The 15,499-nt window shown below is 26.2% G+C and overlaps 1 protein-coding gene across 1 annotated transcript; it reads left to right on the top strand.

The window, feature by feature from the left end:
- The first annotated feature begins 8,442 nt into the window (after nt 1–8,442).
- Nucleotides 8,443–12,004, top strand: LOC124945706 (receptor-like protein 4). Its single transcript, XM_047486186.1, has 9 exons — nt 8,443–8,641; nt 8,713–9,759; nt 9,853–10,009; nt 10,088–10,162; nt 10,310–10,378; nt 10,462–10,530; nt 10,627–10,704; nt 11,408–11,613; nt 11,701–12,004. Exons 1-9 carry the CDS (start codon nt 8,581–8,583, stop codon nt 11,805–11,807), a joined length of 1,869 nt encoding a protein of 622 aa, XP_047342142.1. The 5' UTR covers nt 8,443–8,580; the 3' UTR covers nt 11,808–12,004.
- The last annotated feature ends 3,495 nt before the right edge of the window (nt 12,005–15,499 follow it).

Here is a 15,499-nt window from a genome sequence, read left to right as displayed (position 1 = left end):
GAAACTGATTAAATTATTAAAAGAGAAAATTATGTTTAGGGCTATGGTTCAAATTTTGTGATTTTGCTTATAACGAGTCAAATTGATATTAGAATTCTAATTCAACTTTTAAAAGAATTGACATGTAATCCAATTTATATGTGTATAGGGTTCAATTCTCATTAAAATAAAAAAATATTAATTTGATATGTTAACTTACTAAATTTTAAAAATATATATCTCAGTTCGGCATTCAACTTCTTAAGTTAAAAGTAAAACAAAATATTTATTCGACACGTTAACTTACTAAATTATAAAAATATATTGGTGGTTAACTTACTAAATTAAAAAAATATAAATATCGGTTCGACATTTTAATTTTCTGAATTCAAAAAAAAAAATATCACTTCAACACGTTAACTATGTTTTAAATAATAAAATAATAAGATATTTTGTTTGAAAAACATATAAAAATAAATATTTAAATTATAATTCCTAAATAAAAATAGTGAAATTGAAAATTATAAAATTAATTTGAATTTCATTAAAATTTTAATTTTTAATCTTGATTTGTCTGTTAAATTTAAAAAGTGGAATATATTCCAATTCCATGTTATAAACACACCCTAAAGATTTTTTTTTGGTTTGAGTATCCATCTCTTGTATAGTGCTGGGCCAACTTATGTTTTGATTATTTGCTATATTATCGGGCCTAATATTGGGCCATGTTCAAAGTATATATATATATATATATATATATATATTTATATATTTAGTATATATTTTAAAAATATATAAATTTAAACAAGTTAATGATAAAAATAAGGTATCCTTCCCAACGTCAAGTATTAAAATGTAAAAGATTCAGAATAGAAGTACAATATACAACACATAATCAAATTACAAATGTTGAGTTAATTTACTAAGATATCTATAATGATAAAAGTTCGATATCACGCTTTAAATAAAAGTAAAATAAAAAATAAAAAATAAAAAATAAAAAAATAAAAAATAAATGTTGAGTAGAAGTCCATTCAAATCAATTGGGTCTTCGAACTATAAAACTGAAAGCTTTAGTATATTCATGGGAGAAATCTCGATCAATCATTCTTAGAGATGTAAGTGAAGTTTTCGTCAAAACATTTATAACATTTTTCCTAGCTTATTATAACATTGCATTATTATTATTTATCATTTTAATGACATTTTTTCCGTTTTCCGTGTATAATTATTTGTTTTTAGAGTAACAATAACGTCAGAATTTCTTTTAAGGAATTTTATTTTTGTAAAAAAAGTACGTCATTCCATAAATATAATAAAAAAAATTCATATTAAATTTTCAATCCAATAAAAAAAAAATACATAAAATCTCATACATAATTACTCTTAATTTAATAGACAATATATTAACATTTGACTTATTTTAAACCAAAAAAAAACATAGGGCTTGGGCTATCGATGGATAAAGTCATCCTAATCATAATTGGGCTACCCAACAACCACAACTATGGACTATTAATGTTCAGAGGAGCCCATTCAAATCAATTGGGTCTCTTCAAAGGAAAATTTTGAATTAATTTGACATGAAATTGAATCATACAAAACTTTTAATTATGTTATTATGTGTCCACATATTGAGAACAAAACTTGCTCGGGTCTTTTTCTCTATATATATAAAAAAAATGAGGAGGGATAGAGTGAGGGAATTTAGTGAGGGAATTTGGTGAGGGAATTTGGTGAGGGAATGACGTGGCATCACCTTCATTGGTTGGAAAATGTAAAAGTCAGAGGAAGGAGAGAAAAGAGAGAAATTATTTGATTTTTTCAGCGAATAAGATTATGCCACATCATTCCCTCACCAAATTCCCTTACCAAATTCCCTCACCTAATCATTTCTCAAAAAAAATATAATCCATAGAAATATGGTCACACTAAAAATATATATATTATATTAAATTAGAATAATGATTTCATTTCCATGGGCTGTACTGCTGTAGCCCATAATTTATTTTCTATTATTTTATATGTTAATATATATCTTAACTCATTAAAAATAAATAATTATATTGATTATTAGTTGTTTATTGGCCAGTGTTATATTTTTTTAAACAATACTCTGAGTTCCATTCCCTCCTAACTCTAATTTATAAAATTTAATCATTTCAATAAATTATATAATCGTGATTATCTCAACCCATTAAACAGTTAAGTTCAAATATTATGTCATGAGTTATAAAATATTCCTCAAACATCATTAAAAAGATCGCTAACACATGTTATCACTAAAAACTAAAACATAATTTTACAGCTACAAAAACATCATTTGCCACATTAGTGGGCTCACAAAGACAGCTAAATTAAGAAAGAAACTGTCGACTTCCTATTAATTTGTCTGTCGGGCTCTTCCCCGATTTTAGTTAACATTTGAGTGATTTTGTATACTTCCATGTATGTATACGATTTTATCGTTCATATATTACTTTCATTTTCATTGTTAAACGAAACCTATTCTGTGGCATAGTCGAGTAATAAGGGCTGGACTAATGAGTGTCTTCTTAACCATTATCAATGAGCTAAGCTATTACATAAAGTATCAAAATTTGACATCTTATTTTTCTTAATTATTAAATTCTTTCATTTATCTAATCAGAATATTAAAATATTTTTATATTTTTTAATAAATTTAAATTTTAAATATTAAAAGATATTATAATAACTAAAACAACACAAAAACTCCAATAACAATTTTTTAATCAAACAATATTTAAAAACAAAATTTCAAATAACCCAACATCAAACAAGTTCTAAGCCTCAGATGACCAATTTTCCTCATTTTCATAATAATATTATTATTATTTTCTATTGAAAAAGAGAGTTAAAAGTCTTTCATATTATTATATATGTAACTGTATTAATAAAATAATTATGATCAAGCTAATATATATATGCTTTCATCCAACAATATCCAATCTTTTGTTTTTAAATGGAATGAATTCTGAACCAAACTATTCAATTCATAAATCTAATATTTGAATTGAAATTATCAAATGAATGTTACCCATCCCAAGAAATAAATAAGCAATAATTAGATTAGAATGGTTGTAAAGATCTAAATTGTCAAATATTATTGTTGTTATAAATTATTCAAGAAAACATGTTATTTTTGTCTAATAAATGGAAATTTGACTTTGGTTGAAAATTGAAATCGTGGCATTGGCATGGGTGCCACTTCGGGCAATGAGTCCTTTCCTTGTAAGTTAAGGGCCACTCACTTCTATGTAATTAAATTAATACCATTGGGATCCCCTCTCTATTTTTTCCACTATTTTTTTTATTATCATTTCTTTTTAAACACAATAATAGTTTCTTTGATCTTTTGATTTTCATATTTATTAAATTTAGACTTACACTACTATCAAATAATGAAGAAGACTCTTGTGCTTTACAATTATTAATTTTTTTCTTTTAATATTCATATTATTCTCTATTCATTTTAAAGAAATGGGAATGACCAAATTAGAAACATACTAATTTATGTTTCAAAATGCAAAATCTCATTTCAAACATCATTTTATTATGATTTTTTTGTAAATACGATGAAAATAAAAATAAAATCTTATTATACTGCTTAATTTAGATAGTACAAATTAAAACGGGATAAACTTCAAAAATAAAAATTGTCAAAATAAATAAAATCTCATCTATTTAGTTAACAATGATTGTATTCAAAAATTCTAAATTCTTTTTTTTTTAGATATTATAAAAACCCAAATCAATACAAATCAGGTTTTTGACAATATCCCTTATAAATTAAACAAGATACAATTAATAACAAAGCTTGTGACTACAAAATCATATAAACAATATCTCAATAAAAAAGACAGAATAACTTCGTAATTAATTAATTTAGAATTTAAATTATCAAAATTTTCATCAAACAATATATTTTTTAAATCCAATAAAAAAAAACTAAAATAACCTAAGTCAATAAAGGTCTAAACCTTCATTTCCATTCCATAATCATGATTTGATTATTTATCGGATAATAACTCATTTGATTTCATAATCATCACATTCATTATTCGTATGTATTTCACTAGTCAATTAACTTGTAACATTATAAGCATTTTTTTAAAGATACTAAAATTTATTAAAATAAAGATGATTGAAGTCAATAAAATGTTCAATTAAATATGAGACTATTAATCAATCTATTTTCTGTATTAGCCTTTAGAAACAAATTTTCATTGACAAAGTCTTGATTTTTGATGTCATTAGTGCATTATGTATTGGATTATCAATAAAAGAAAGAAAGAAAGAGGAAAATGAGTGTGAATACTTTCACATGATGAGACTTTTAAATGGTTAATGTAAATATCAAAACGTTTCCAATATTTATTTCAATATAGTATTATCAACCACAAAATCAACTACAATTAATTAATTCCAAATAATTTTTTGTTTGGTAAGAAATATAAGTTTTTTTAAAGTACAAACTTTAAGAACAAGATTGTGTCTATATAGATTTCAAAAAATTGTGCCATCGGATACGTATCCCAACATCATAGATCATGTGAAAGATCGTATGAATGAATTGTGAAGTTTAACCGTTTCAATCCGCTTAATTAGAGAAATTTATTCAGTAGGTATGTTTGATTTAGAGTTTGCGTTTAACGTTTACGTGATAATCTGTAATCTTGTGTAATAAGTTAACATAAAAAAATTATAATCTAATATATTTTACTTTTAAACGCAATTTTTAAATGAATAAGCTGAATCAAACTTCCCTGAAATAAGTTGAATAAAGAACATCTAATTATATTTGTCTATTGAAATTCATTATTTTGTAGCAAAAAAAAAAGTTACGACAAAAAAAAATCACAGAATAAATAAATAAAATAACGTTGTTTAACAGATGTTATCAAACTCGTAGGTTTCAAGACAAATGACCAATTTTTTAAAACAAATCTTAGAAAATGTCATAATAATAGTATTATGAACAATACATATCGACGATTTCTCTCAAATTAGAGAGTGCATCAGAAAATTATCGAGATGGTAAGTCAAATATGTAGGTTTAAACATCGCTCCATACCAGTATTTTCCATCCAAATTTTTCAGTAACTATTCAAAAACTCAGGCATCACGAATCCCAATAATACACCAAAAATACTCAAGATATTAGTCATTTCAATGCAAAAATAAGTGAGGTATCAATTTCACATCCTTGTTATATATACGATTTACCGTAATATTACTTTTTTTTTAATGTACATATTTCACCGAAAAAGATTTGATATGTTTGTAACATGTTAATAAGTTCCATAGCTACTTCCATCAAAGCTTTTAAGACGAGCCACCATAATTAGTTTCAAAGGGGATTTGATTCAACTCTAGTTATCAAATAAACCTTAATATATTTAAATAAAAAATATTCATATTTGTGTTTATTTAAAAAACATCTGGAATTGAAGCTAGAATAAGTTTAAATGAGAAAACATCTATAAATATATATATATATATATATATATATATATATATATATAATTAAATTGTTTTTCAGAAAATTATATAATCTAAATTAATATTCAAATAAAATATTTTACAAAAATATATAAATATTTTCAAGACATTTTTTGTCCACACTATTACAATTATAAATTCAGGTATTTTCAATTAATGTCATATATCATATGTACATAATAGACATTACATAAAAAGAAAAGTATCTTATCATAAGGAATTCTAGGGAATTCTTATTTGACTATAGTCTATAATATAGAGATTTTTGGTTTCAAAATGCAAGCCTAATCAACTGGTTCCATTAAAACCAAAATCCATAATCTTCAACAATCTCAATAAGATATGACTAATCCACATTATTACATTTTTTTTTTTTTTAAGTCTTCTAAGATTTCTTTTCAAAAGTCGAGGCCACTTCATATGCAACTAAGATCGCCTCAATTCGTGTTGTTCATTTTTTTATAGACATAAATACTTAAAAATAATGAAGGACAATATATTTATCAAGACCAAATTGTCAAATTAAACTCTTTGTTAGGGTAATTCAGATTTCAAATCTCTTATTTCAAACCTCACAATTTAGGACTTTTTATGGTTAAAGTTATAAAAAACGAAAATTTATTTTAATAAACGGTTATAAATAAGAATTTTGACCGATAAGAATCCCAAATTTATTAATGACTGGACAAATATAATCAATAATCTTTTATTTCAATTATATATATTTTGTGAAAAGTAATATTTATATTTTGCCCCCTTATACTTTTCTCATTTTTAAAATTGTACCCATCAAAACCAAATTCCTTTTATTCCCACAGATTTTATAATTACTTTTAATCTAGTCACATTTAATACAGAGGCATAATTTATTTTGAATATTAAGTGACTTTTCTAACAAAAACAAAATTAAAAAAAAAAACTTATTTTAATTTTTAAAATTATGATAGGAGCAAGCAGAAAATCAAACTCTCTCAGTTCAGGCAACAAATATTTATATTTACCCAAGGATGATCCATTCAAATATTTATATCTCTATCTTAATTTTGATTATATTATTCACATTTTATTATTTTTTTATTTAGTCTTTTTTTTTTGAAATAAATGCAATATATCCTAGATATATGAAATTATGTCAAAAACATTTTCTATTGATTTGGAAAGTTTGAGAACAAGATAAAAACAAAATTTATGGAGACAAAAATGAAAAAAATAAAAATTGGACCACTTTATACTATTTTCCTTTATCTCTTTTAATTTATTTATTTGAAATTGTGTCTTTTCTTTTAAAAAAGATAAATAATATTTTGACTATAAAGTTTAGGTATGAAAATATTGTGTGGATGTTCAAACTTCAAAGTTGAAACTGTCTGTAAAACCTGTTAATTTAAAATATACTTTAAACATATTATTCTTAATTAAATAAAGGTGTATATTTTAATATAAAATATTATGAAATTAATTTTTATATTAATAAATATTAGGAGTGGACAACTATATATGTTAGATATTCAGGAACATTATAAACTATTTAAAATTTATAATGAGGTTTATGCTATTCCACCCAACTAAAACGTAACTCATTATACTATTATAAACTAAAATTATTATGGTGAAAAATAACCAATACATATCAAAATATCTAAAAAGTTAATAAATAACAAGCACCCAACATTGATATTATTTAAATTAAATTTAATATCCTTATTAAAAAGAATATATATTATAATTAAAACATTTCACATAGTTTATAAAATATAAACTTTAAGTCTTGATATTAAATACATTAGTCATTATGCTTTGTTTGAAAATAATATGTCCTCTGGAAATGACATATTTTCTAAGTTTACTTCTAGCAAGATAAAAGACTAAATTTAGTTAGTTTAAGTGTGATATCAACAAATTGATTATTTTGGACAACATTTTATAACAATTGTAATGTTATATAATGCATGTTATTAAGCAAAATCAAATGTAAAACCAATCAAGGTTGACACATATATTTATTATTTTACATATAAAATAATTTTTTCTTCTTCAACTCGTCTTGATTTATTTAATATTCTAAATTTTTATAAAGTTAAATAGTTAATTTACATTTTAGTAATTTAAAAAATAAACATACATAATTTATTATATATATATATATATTATTTTTAGTTTATTGTATTATATATAAATAATTTTCTTTCAATTATTTCACTATTAAATTGATTTAGTGACTTAACCGATCTTATAAACAATTAAACCGAATCGAAATTTGATTTTAAGAAACTGATTCAGCTTACTCTCAGTTTATTCATATTTAACGAAAAAGACATTTTATTTATTTAAGTAGTAACTCATTCTATAATTATAGAATCATATTTTAATTTAAGATATTTTACATTTCAGACAAAATTCTAATAGCTTAATATTTTTTCAAAAACTATTAATTTATTAAAATTAAGATCTCAATAAAACAATTAAAATTAAAGTATTTTTTTTTTCACATCATATAATTTTTTTTTCTAAACTATGATTTATAATCCATATACTAGTATAATATTTGTTTTTATTATTTAGTGTTTAAATAATGACACAAATTATTTTCTAAATAAATCACGATCTTGAATATATTTTAGTTTATATTAATTTTTTACCAACACAAATTTTAATAATCCATTAAAATGTAATAAATTCAATTGATATAAAGTATAATTGAATCAATTGAATTTATATATATATATATATATATATAAATATATATAGCCATTATTGGTTAGAATTCAATTGATTTAAAGTATCAAAATGAAATAAAATTTCATTGACACAATAAATTACCTTAATATTTGATAATAAAGACCTTATAAATTTCTAATGTTTTCAAATAATCTTGACTTAGAAATTACCCCAATTCTATCTTCATCAGTTCGTTTATTCTTCCTTTCCCTCTACCGCTAATCACGCCTCTGTTACGGTTTCTCTCTCCTCTCTCTCTCTCTCTCTCCTCCAATCGCCATTTTCAATTCTACTAAAGCTTCAGACTGTAATACCTTTGTCCATTTGCAGACTACTGACAATCGCCGGCGGCAAATCATCATGTCATTTCTCATTCTATTCCATTTGATTCTCATTATCATCCCGGCTATATCTTCCTCCGGTAAGTTCTTCATTGTTTATGCTATGGATTCTTTATAACTGACACTAACTGTCTCATTTCCATCATTGCAGACGTCGTTTACCGTATTGATTGTGGAAGTCCGATTAATTCAACCGATAACTTCAACTCAACATGGATATCCGATCGTTTCTACACCGGAGGTTCCAACGGCCTAGTCTCCGAACCGCTTCACTTTCAACAATCACAAGAGAAAACGCTTCGTTTCTTCCCAATTTCATCTGGTAAAAAGAACTGTTACGTCGTTCCGGTTCCCGACGGTCGTTATTTCATACGGACATTCACCGTTTACGACAATTACGACGGTAAGTCTCAGTCGCCGAGTTTCGATGTATCTGTTGAAGCAACGTTGGTTTTCAGTTGGCGATCGCCGTGGACGGAGGAGATCGCTTCATCCGGTGCTTATTCCGATCTATTCGCGTTCGTTACAGATGGAGAAGCTGATGTTTGCTTTTACAGTATAGCTACAGATTCGCCGGTGATTTCGTCGCTTGAGGTTGTTCAGGTTGATACCGCGTCTTATGACTCAGCCACGATTGGAAACAATTCGATTCTGGTTAATTATGGAAGATTGACTTGCGGCTCAGATAATTGGGGACCGGGATTCAGCAACGATACTGATTTCTTAAGCCGTTCCTGGCAATCCGATGAGCAATATCGGTCTCCTGGTGGTAAGGGAATCCACACAATCGCTACAAAGAAAGCTATAGTGAATGCTGACCAGAGTCCGAACTATTTCCCTATGAAACTTTACCAAACCGCTGTATCTACCGTAGAAAACGGAGTGATCGATTACGAATTACCTGTGGACGCAAAATCGGACTATCTAGTTTGGCTACATTTCGCTGAAATCGACGAAACTGTAACGAAACAGGGCCAGAGAGTTTTCGATGTTGTGATAAACGGAAACAATTTGACAAGGATTGATATAATTCAGCACGTCGGAAGCTTTGCTGCCTTTAGTTGGCATTACATTGCCCGGAATTTAACAAGCACAACTTTGAATATTCAACTTATTCCGGTCACCGGAGCGCCATTACTATGCGGGCTTGAGAATTACGCGATTGTTCCTGCCGATATTTCCACTCCTAAGGATCAAGGTACATCTTTCTCTCCTCTGCAAATCATTTTGTAGAAGAGGTAAATGAAGAATAACGATTATGATTCAATTGATTTTGATTTCGATTTCGCAGTGGTTGCAATGAGAGCGTTAAAAGATTCACTGAATGTACCTGATAGAATGGGTTGGAATGGTGATCCTTGCGCTCCACCTATGTGGGATGCTTGGGAAGGTGTCACTTGTCATCCTTCTAACAACAAATCTTCTGGACTTGTTTCCATCTCTCACATGTGAGTGCGTTTTGTTCTTTTTTCTCTCCATCATCTTCTTCTTCCATTATCTTATTAGGGTATTGGATTTGGTTGCAGAGATGTTGGTAGTCAAGGGTTGAAAGGAGGGTTTATAAGCGATAGAATAGGCTTATTGTCTGACTTGGTAAGCTTGTAAGTATACAATCCAATGGAATCGTAAGTTTTATTGAAAACACTTTTTGGGTCTGGACTAGATGAGATCAGATCAGATCCAAACCCAGAAAATGCTGCATGGATCCTATATATGTTATGAAGTTGATGTGGTACTTGTTATGTTAGGAATCTAAGCTCTAACACTTTGGGAGGAAGTTTACCATCGGATCTTGGTCATAAGGCCCTTATGAAGTTGTAAGCAGCTTTCTTTCTTGATATTTAGTTACTGACTGATCATTTGGGTTTCACTAATTTGCTTATGATGGTAATGAATGTAGGGATTTGTCGAAGAATAAGTTTACAGGGTCAATACCAGATAGCCTTTCTTCTACTAATCTGCAGCTTGTGTGAGTAGTTTAAGTATTTTCTCTGGATGAGTTCTGAATTATGTTTACTATAGTGCTATGATCAATGTTGAAATGGGTTAAATTCTCTTGTGACAGACTTTTGAATGATAATTTGCTAGAAGGAAGAGTGCCGGAGGATCTTTATTCTGTGGGTGTTCATGGTGGAGTTATTGAGTAAGCATCATTCATCACTCTTTTGTTTTCTTTAATCAACTTTCCAAACACACTAGCATTTTTCATCTTTGAAAATAGTGAATTTCAAACATCTTTATTGAAATTTTTGACACCATTATAGCTTAGAGGATGACTTCATAGGACAGTGATTCTTATGAAATTGAAGATCGCATATTCGATTTTCACTTAAAACGACTTAAGTTGAAATAAGTGTCATCGTGTTGTGTCGTACTATTCTCCAATGCTAAAATAAAAATGTTTTGATAATTGAACTCAAAATCATGTTTGTCAGTTGGACTATTTCTTCCTATATGAGAGCCTTAATGAAGTATTGAAATTCATGAGATCTAGGAGACAAAATCCCCCATTTTCTTTTCAAATCTTGATAGGTTTTCATTTTACAAAATAAGTTATAAGCCCATTGTTTAGGGCTTAAATGCATGATGAAAGCCCATGTGCATTCTTTATAATGAAGTTTTATTAATTTACATTTAATTTATTAAGCCCAAAGGAAATGCACAACTAGGCCTAAAAAGTGAAAATTCTAAATCATCCAGTAATCCATCTGGTACCCCATTTTAAAATTCCTATTAGTTTTGACTTTTGAGAACTAGTGTAGAAATAAAAATCATAAGATTTATTTAACAAATAATTAAATTCTCAACCATATATGTAACATAACATAATTGGTATCCCCTTACAGTTTAACCGGTAACAAAGACTTGTGTGGCGTACCTCCTTTAAAAGATTGCCCACTATTATGGGGAAAACAAGGCTTATCCACAGCTGGGAAAATCGGAGTCGCCATCTCATCCGTCTTCTTATTTTGCCTTATTTTGTTGGGAACCATCGTATACATCAGAAGACGTCGCAATGACTATGACTTTAGTCTCCCTCACGAACTGGCTTGTAAGTACCGAATCATTTTATTTGCGTACATAGTATTTGATTTCTCGTCACATTTTCATGATTTTCTTTACGGTTTTCTATCTTCAGCTCTAGCTGCCAAGAGAAACAAATATCAAAGACAGAAATCTATGATGGCCTTAGAATTGGAGAGCCAACATGCCAAAGGATTCATACCAAATCTAGATGCGAAATAAACTCGTAAAAGCTAGGAAGAAGGTAGAAGATTTTGATCGTATAACCTCCCCTCCATATGTATAATATATTGCAGTTTTTGGATTTTGGAAAATGGAGGAGAATCATTGTGGGTTATAGTGCATTTGTCAATGATTGATCTTGAAACATGAACAGTCTGTTGTAAGAGATATATATATGATTTAGGTTATTTTTCATACTGTTTTTTTTTTGTAATGGGTATATTGTAATTAGAATGACAAACCTACAAAAACAAATTTCATCTGTTCATAATTGTTCTATCTATTTATTTGTTATACTAGTCACTAGTACTGCTTGTTGAAAAACTATACTTTATTCATAAACATTTTCCAAAGATAAAATTCCAAAAACAATGTGTTAAAAAATAAAATTAGGATCATTGTTTAATAATAGGATAATCTTTTAGTCATTTTTATACATACCTCAATAAATTGTTTAGTTAAAATTTTCAGATAACTCTAAAGACTATGATTTTAGGTAAACTTTAAATATATAAATTTTTACGATAATAAAATTTTACAAGTTTATAAATACTTTCGATTTTACAATTTTATATCATTTTAAGTTAAAATAATTATATTTAAAAATTTCAAAAAGTTATTATTTATTCAAATAAATATATAAATAATTTTTTTATAGTATTATTAATAATTTTATTATTTTTAATTAATTTTATATTTAAATATATAAAAATTTAAAAATGATTAATGTATAAAATACTTAATTATTAATAATAATATATAATTAATATTTTTTCAAATTAAACTCTTTCAAAAGTTAATTTTACTAGTTTATAACTAACCAATTATTTTAAATAAATCTCAATTTTACTAGTTTAAAACTAAAAAACTATTTAAATTAAATTGTCCAAAAACTCCGAACAGAATCAAACCTAATGTCTACCCAAAATAATTAATTTGGGTTTCATTTGGCCCAATAATAACATAAATTGATTTGGTTTAAATGTTTAATATCAGAATCTTTCCTTTGGGTTTCTACCCAAAATAATAAATTTGGGTTTCTTTTGGCCCAATGACAACATAAATTTGGAATTTTGGATTTATTGAAAATTTTAACCCATCATTACTTGTACCCTACATAATAGTAGTTTAAAAGGAATAATCAGAAAAAAAATGTAATAAATATATATATAAACTAAAAAGTTATTTCAATTTAGCTGTATCTCTTCCAATTATATTTTTTTATATCACCTTAGTCATAATATACATAAATTATTTATCGTTTTCAATTTATCTAAATTGAACTCTAATTTCAACTCTAACTCATAATTGTTTTCAAACATATTCATTGAAAATTCAGAAACCGAATATAATTTTACTCTCAGTTTCCCAACATTTCTATTGAATAAACTTAAATTGCTTCTCCACATTTAGTACTTGAAATGAAAACTTAATAAGTTTTTTAAGCTTACGCAATCTAAAATATAATTTCCCAAGTTAGATAATATCTTAGTTTTAATCTTTCAAACACATTGATATTGATGATTCCTTAACTAATTTAAGAATAAAAAAACATTATATTCAACATGTAGCTAGAGTCAACAAATTAAGAGATGGGATCTCTATGGTTTCTCATTTGATGAAGAAATCTGTAAAAGGTCAACTCCCTAAAAAAACAAAGCCAGTAGTCAACGGCACATCAGCAGCATTATAAGACTCCTATGTCATTTCTCATTTTTTAAATAACGAATGCATAAATCGATCATTTCTCAATCCATAGAAATTGAAACTAAAATTTTCAAATTCAAAATCTAAACCATTTTATTGATGAATCAGATTGTATATAGTTTGAATAATCAAAATTAGAAAATTTGACTGACAATATTAAGCTATTGAATAAATATGATCTCATATTTTTTTTATTCTTATCAAATAAAATAACATGAATCTAGCTATCACATTAAAATTGAATTTGAATTGATATTAAAATTCAAATATTTTTTCAAAATTAAATATAACTTAAACCATATAAATTTAATTTAATTTATAGGGCATCCTTGTTAACCTTAGGTTTCATTTGGAATGAAAACCTAAGGTTATATATATGGTTTGACCTAGAATTTGAAGTTAAACTATATATATATAAGTTCTGTTCATTTGGAATGAGGAGATCATAAGGATGCCCCTAGAAAGGTGAGCTTATTTTAGAGCTGTAATTAACATCATACATCATCTCTATTTCAATCAATATGGTTAAGTTACAAAAAAAATAATTAAATTGAGCAAAACTAATCATTTGAAAATACCTTGAATGTTAATATTGTTTTATTAAAAGACCCCGATAAAGTTATTATCAGAACAAATAAATAACTCAAAGACAAATAAATAAATCATCAACAATATTTGAGTTTGGTCGACTTCACAACAAGAACAAAACATCAACATTTGTAATGGACAAACAAATTAAAAAGTTCAAAAAATTCATCAAAGAAAACAAAACTAGGGCAAAAGAATCCAATGCTCTTTCACTCCGTAGTTATTACAAAAAAAATATGAAGAATAACCTCTATGGTTAATTCTCAAGATGAAGGATAATTTGATAGTTAATTCTCACATGTTTAATTTGACTTTTAATAATCCCGTTAAAGAACCGATGCATAAGTTATGTAGTTATACATTATATTCTTTGCAGCTTTATTTATTTTATATTTTTCAATAATATAAAAGAGAGCTTTATCGATGACAAACATTAATACTATTTGTTAAAAAATTTACAATATAAGAACGGCAAAAATTATCTTTATTATTAGTCTTTAATGACCTGAATGATTTTTATCGACAATTTTCCATCTTGCATCCATTAAGAGTGCCTTACACGATGAAAATATAAAATTGTTGATAAAATTTAATGACAATATATTTTTACATAATTTGCTAACAAATTTTTTTGTATATAGTCTTTAATGCATCTGTGGATAATAATTTTTTTTACAATTAATAAATTAAAATTTTAATATTTTTACAAAATAATAATAACATTGTGTAAGAGGGAAGAATACGAGAAATGATATATATAGCACACTCATACAACACTTATCTCATTTAGTAAGAAAGAGAAAATATATCTTTAAAAAAATACAAGAAAGAAAAAAATATTTTATCTTTCTTACCAAATGAGGTTGGTGCTGCATGTATAATTTCTCATATAACTAACTCTATGTGAAGTTTCCTTTTGCCTATTTTTTTTTCCTTGAAATTCTCCAATTTCAACTTAATCTTCTTATTATTTTCAACTTAATGACCAACTTGTCTTCTAATTGAATGCCATCAATAAGCTATCCATGTCAATATCAAGTCTCTATTTAATCGACACGATATAATGCATATTATAATATTTCAAACTAAAATTGAATCTCGATCAACTTGTTAGAGATAATAAGACAACCACACTAATTCAATTGACATGAATAAAACTATTCAAATCTTAATTTGTTTTCTCCAACTACTCTATCATAATTTTGATTGAATTTGATTAATTATTACAAAAACTGATTATATATATATATTAACAACGAGTTATTGTTGACACCTTGTGTATTTTTGTAATAAGATAACAAATATTTGAACATAAAGAATATTGTATTATAAATTTTATGCAAACAACTATTATATGAACTCAAAGCTTTGCTACTACAGATCAGATTGACTTTGTT

The sequence above is a fragment of the Impatiens glandulifera genome, chromosome 7 (genome assembly GCF_907164915.1).
Source record: "Impatiens glandulifera chromosome 7, dImpGla2.1, whole genome shotgun sequence".
Lineage (NCBI taxonomy): Eukaryota > Viridiplantae > Streptophyta > Magnoliopsida > Ericales > Balsaminaceae > Impatiens > Impatiens glandulifera.
Note: the sequence above shows the minus strand (reverse complement) of the source record. Positions and strands in the feature narration are given on the sequence as shown.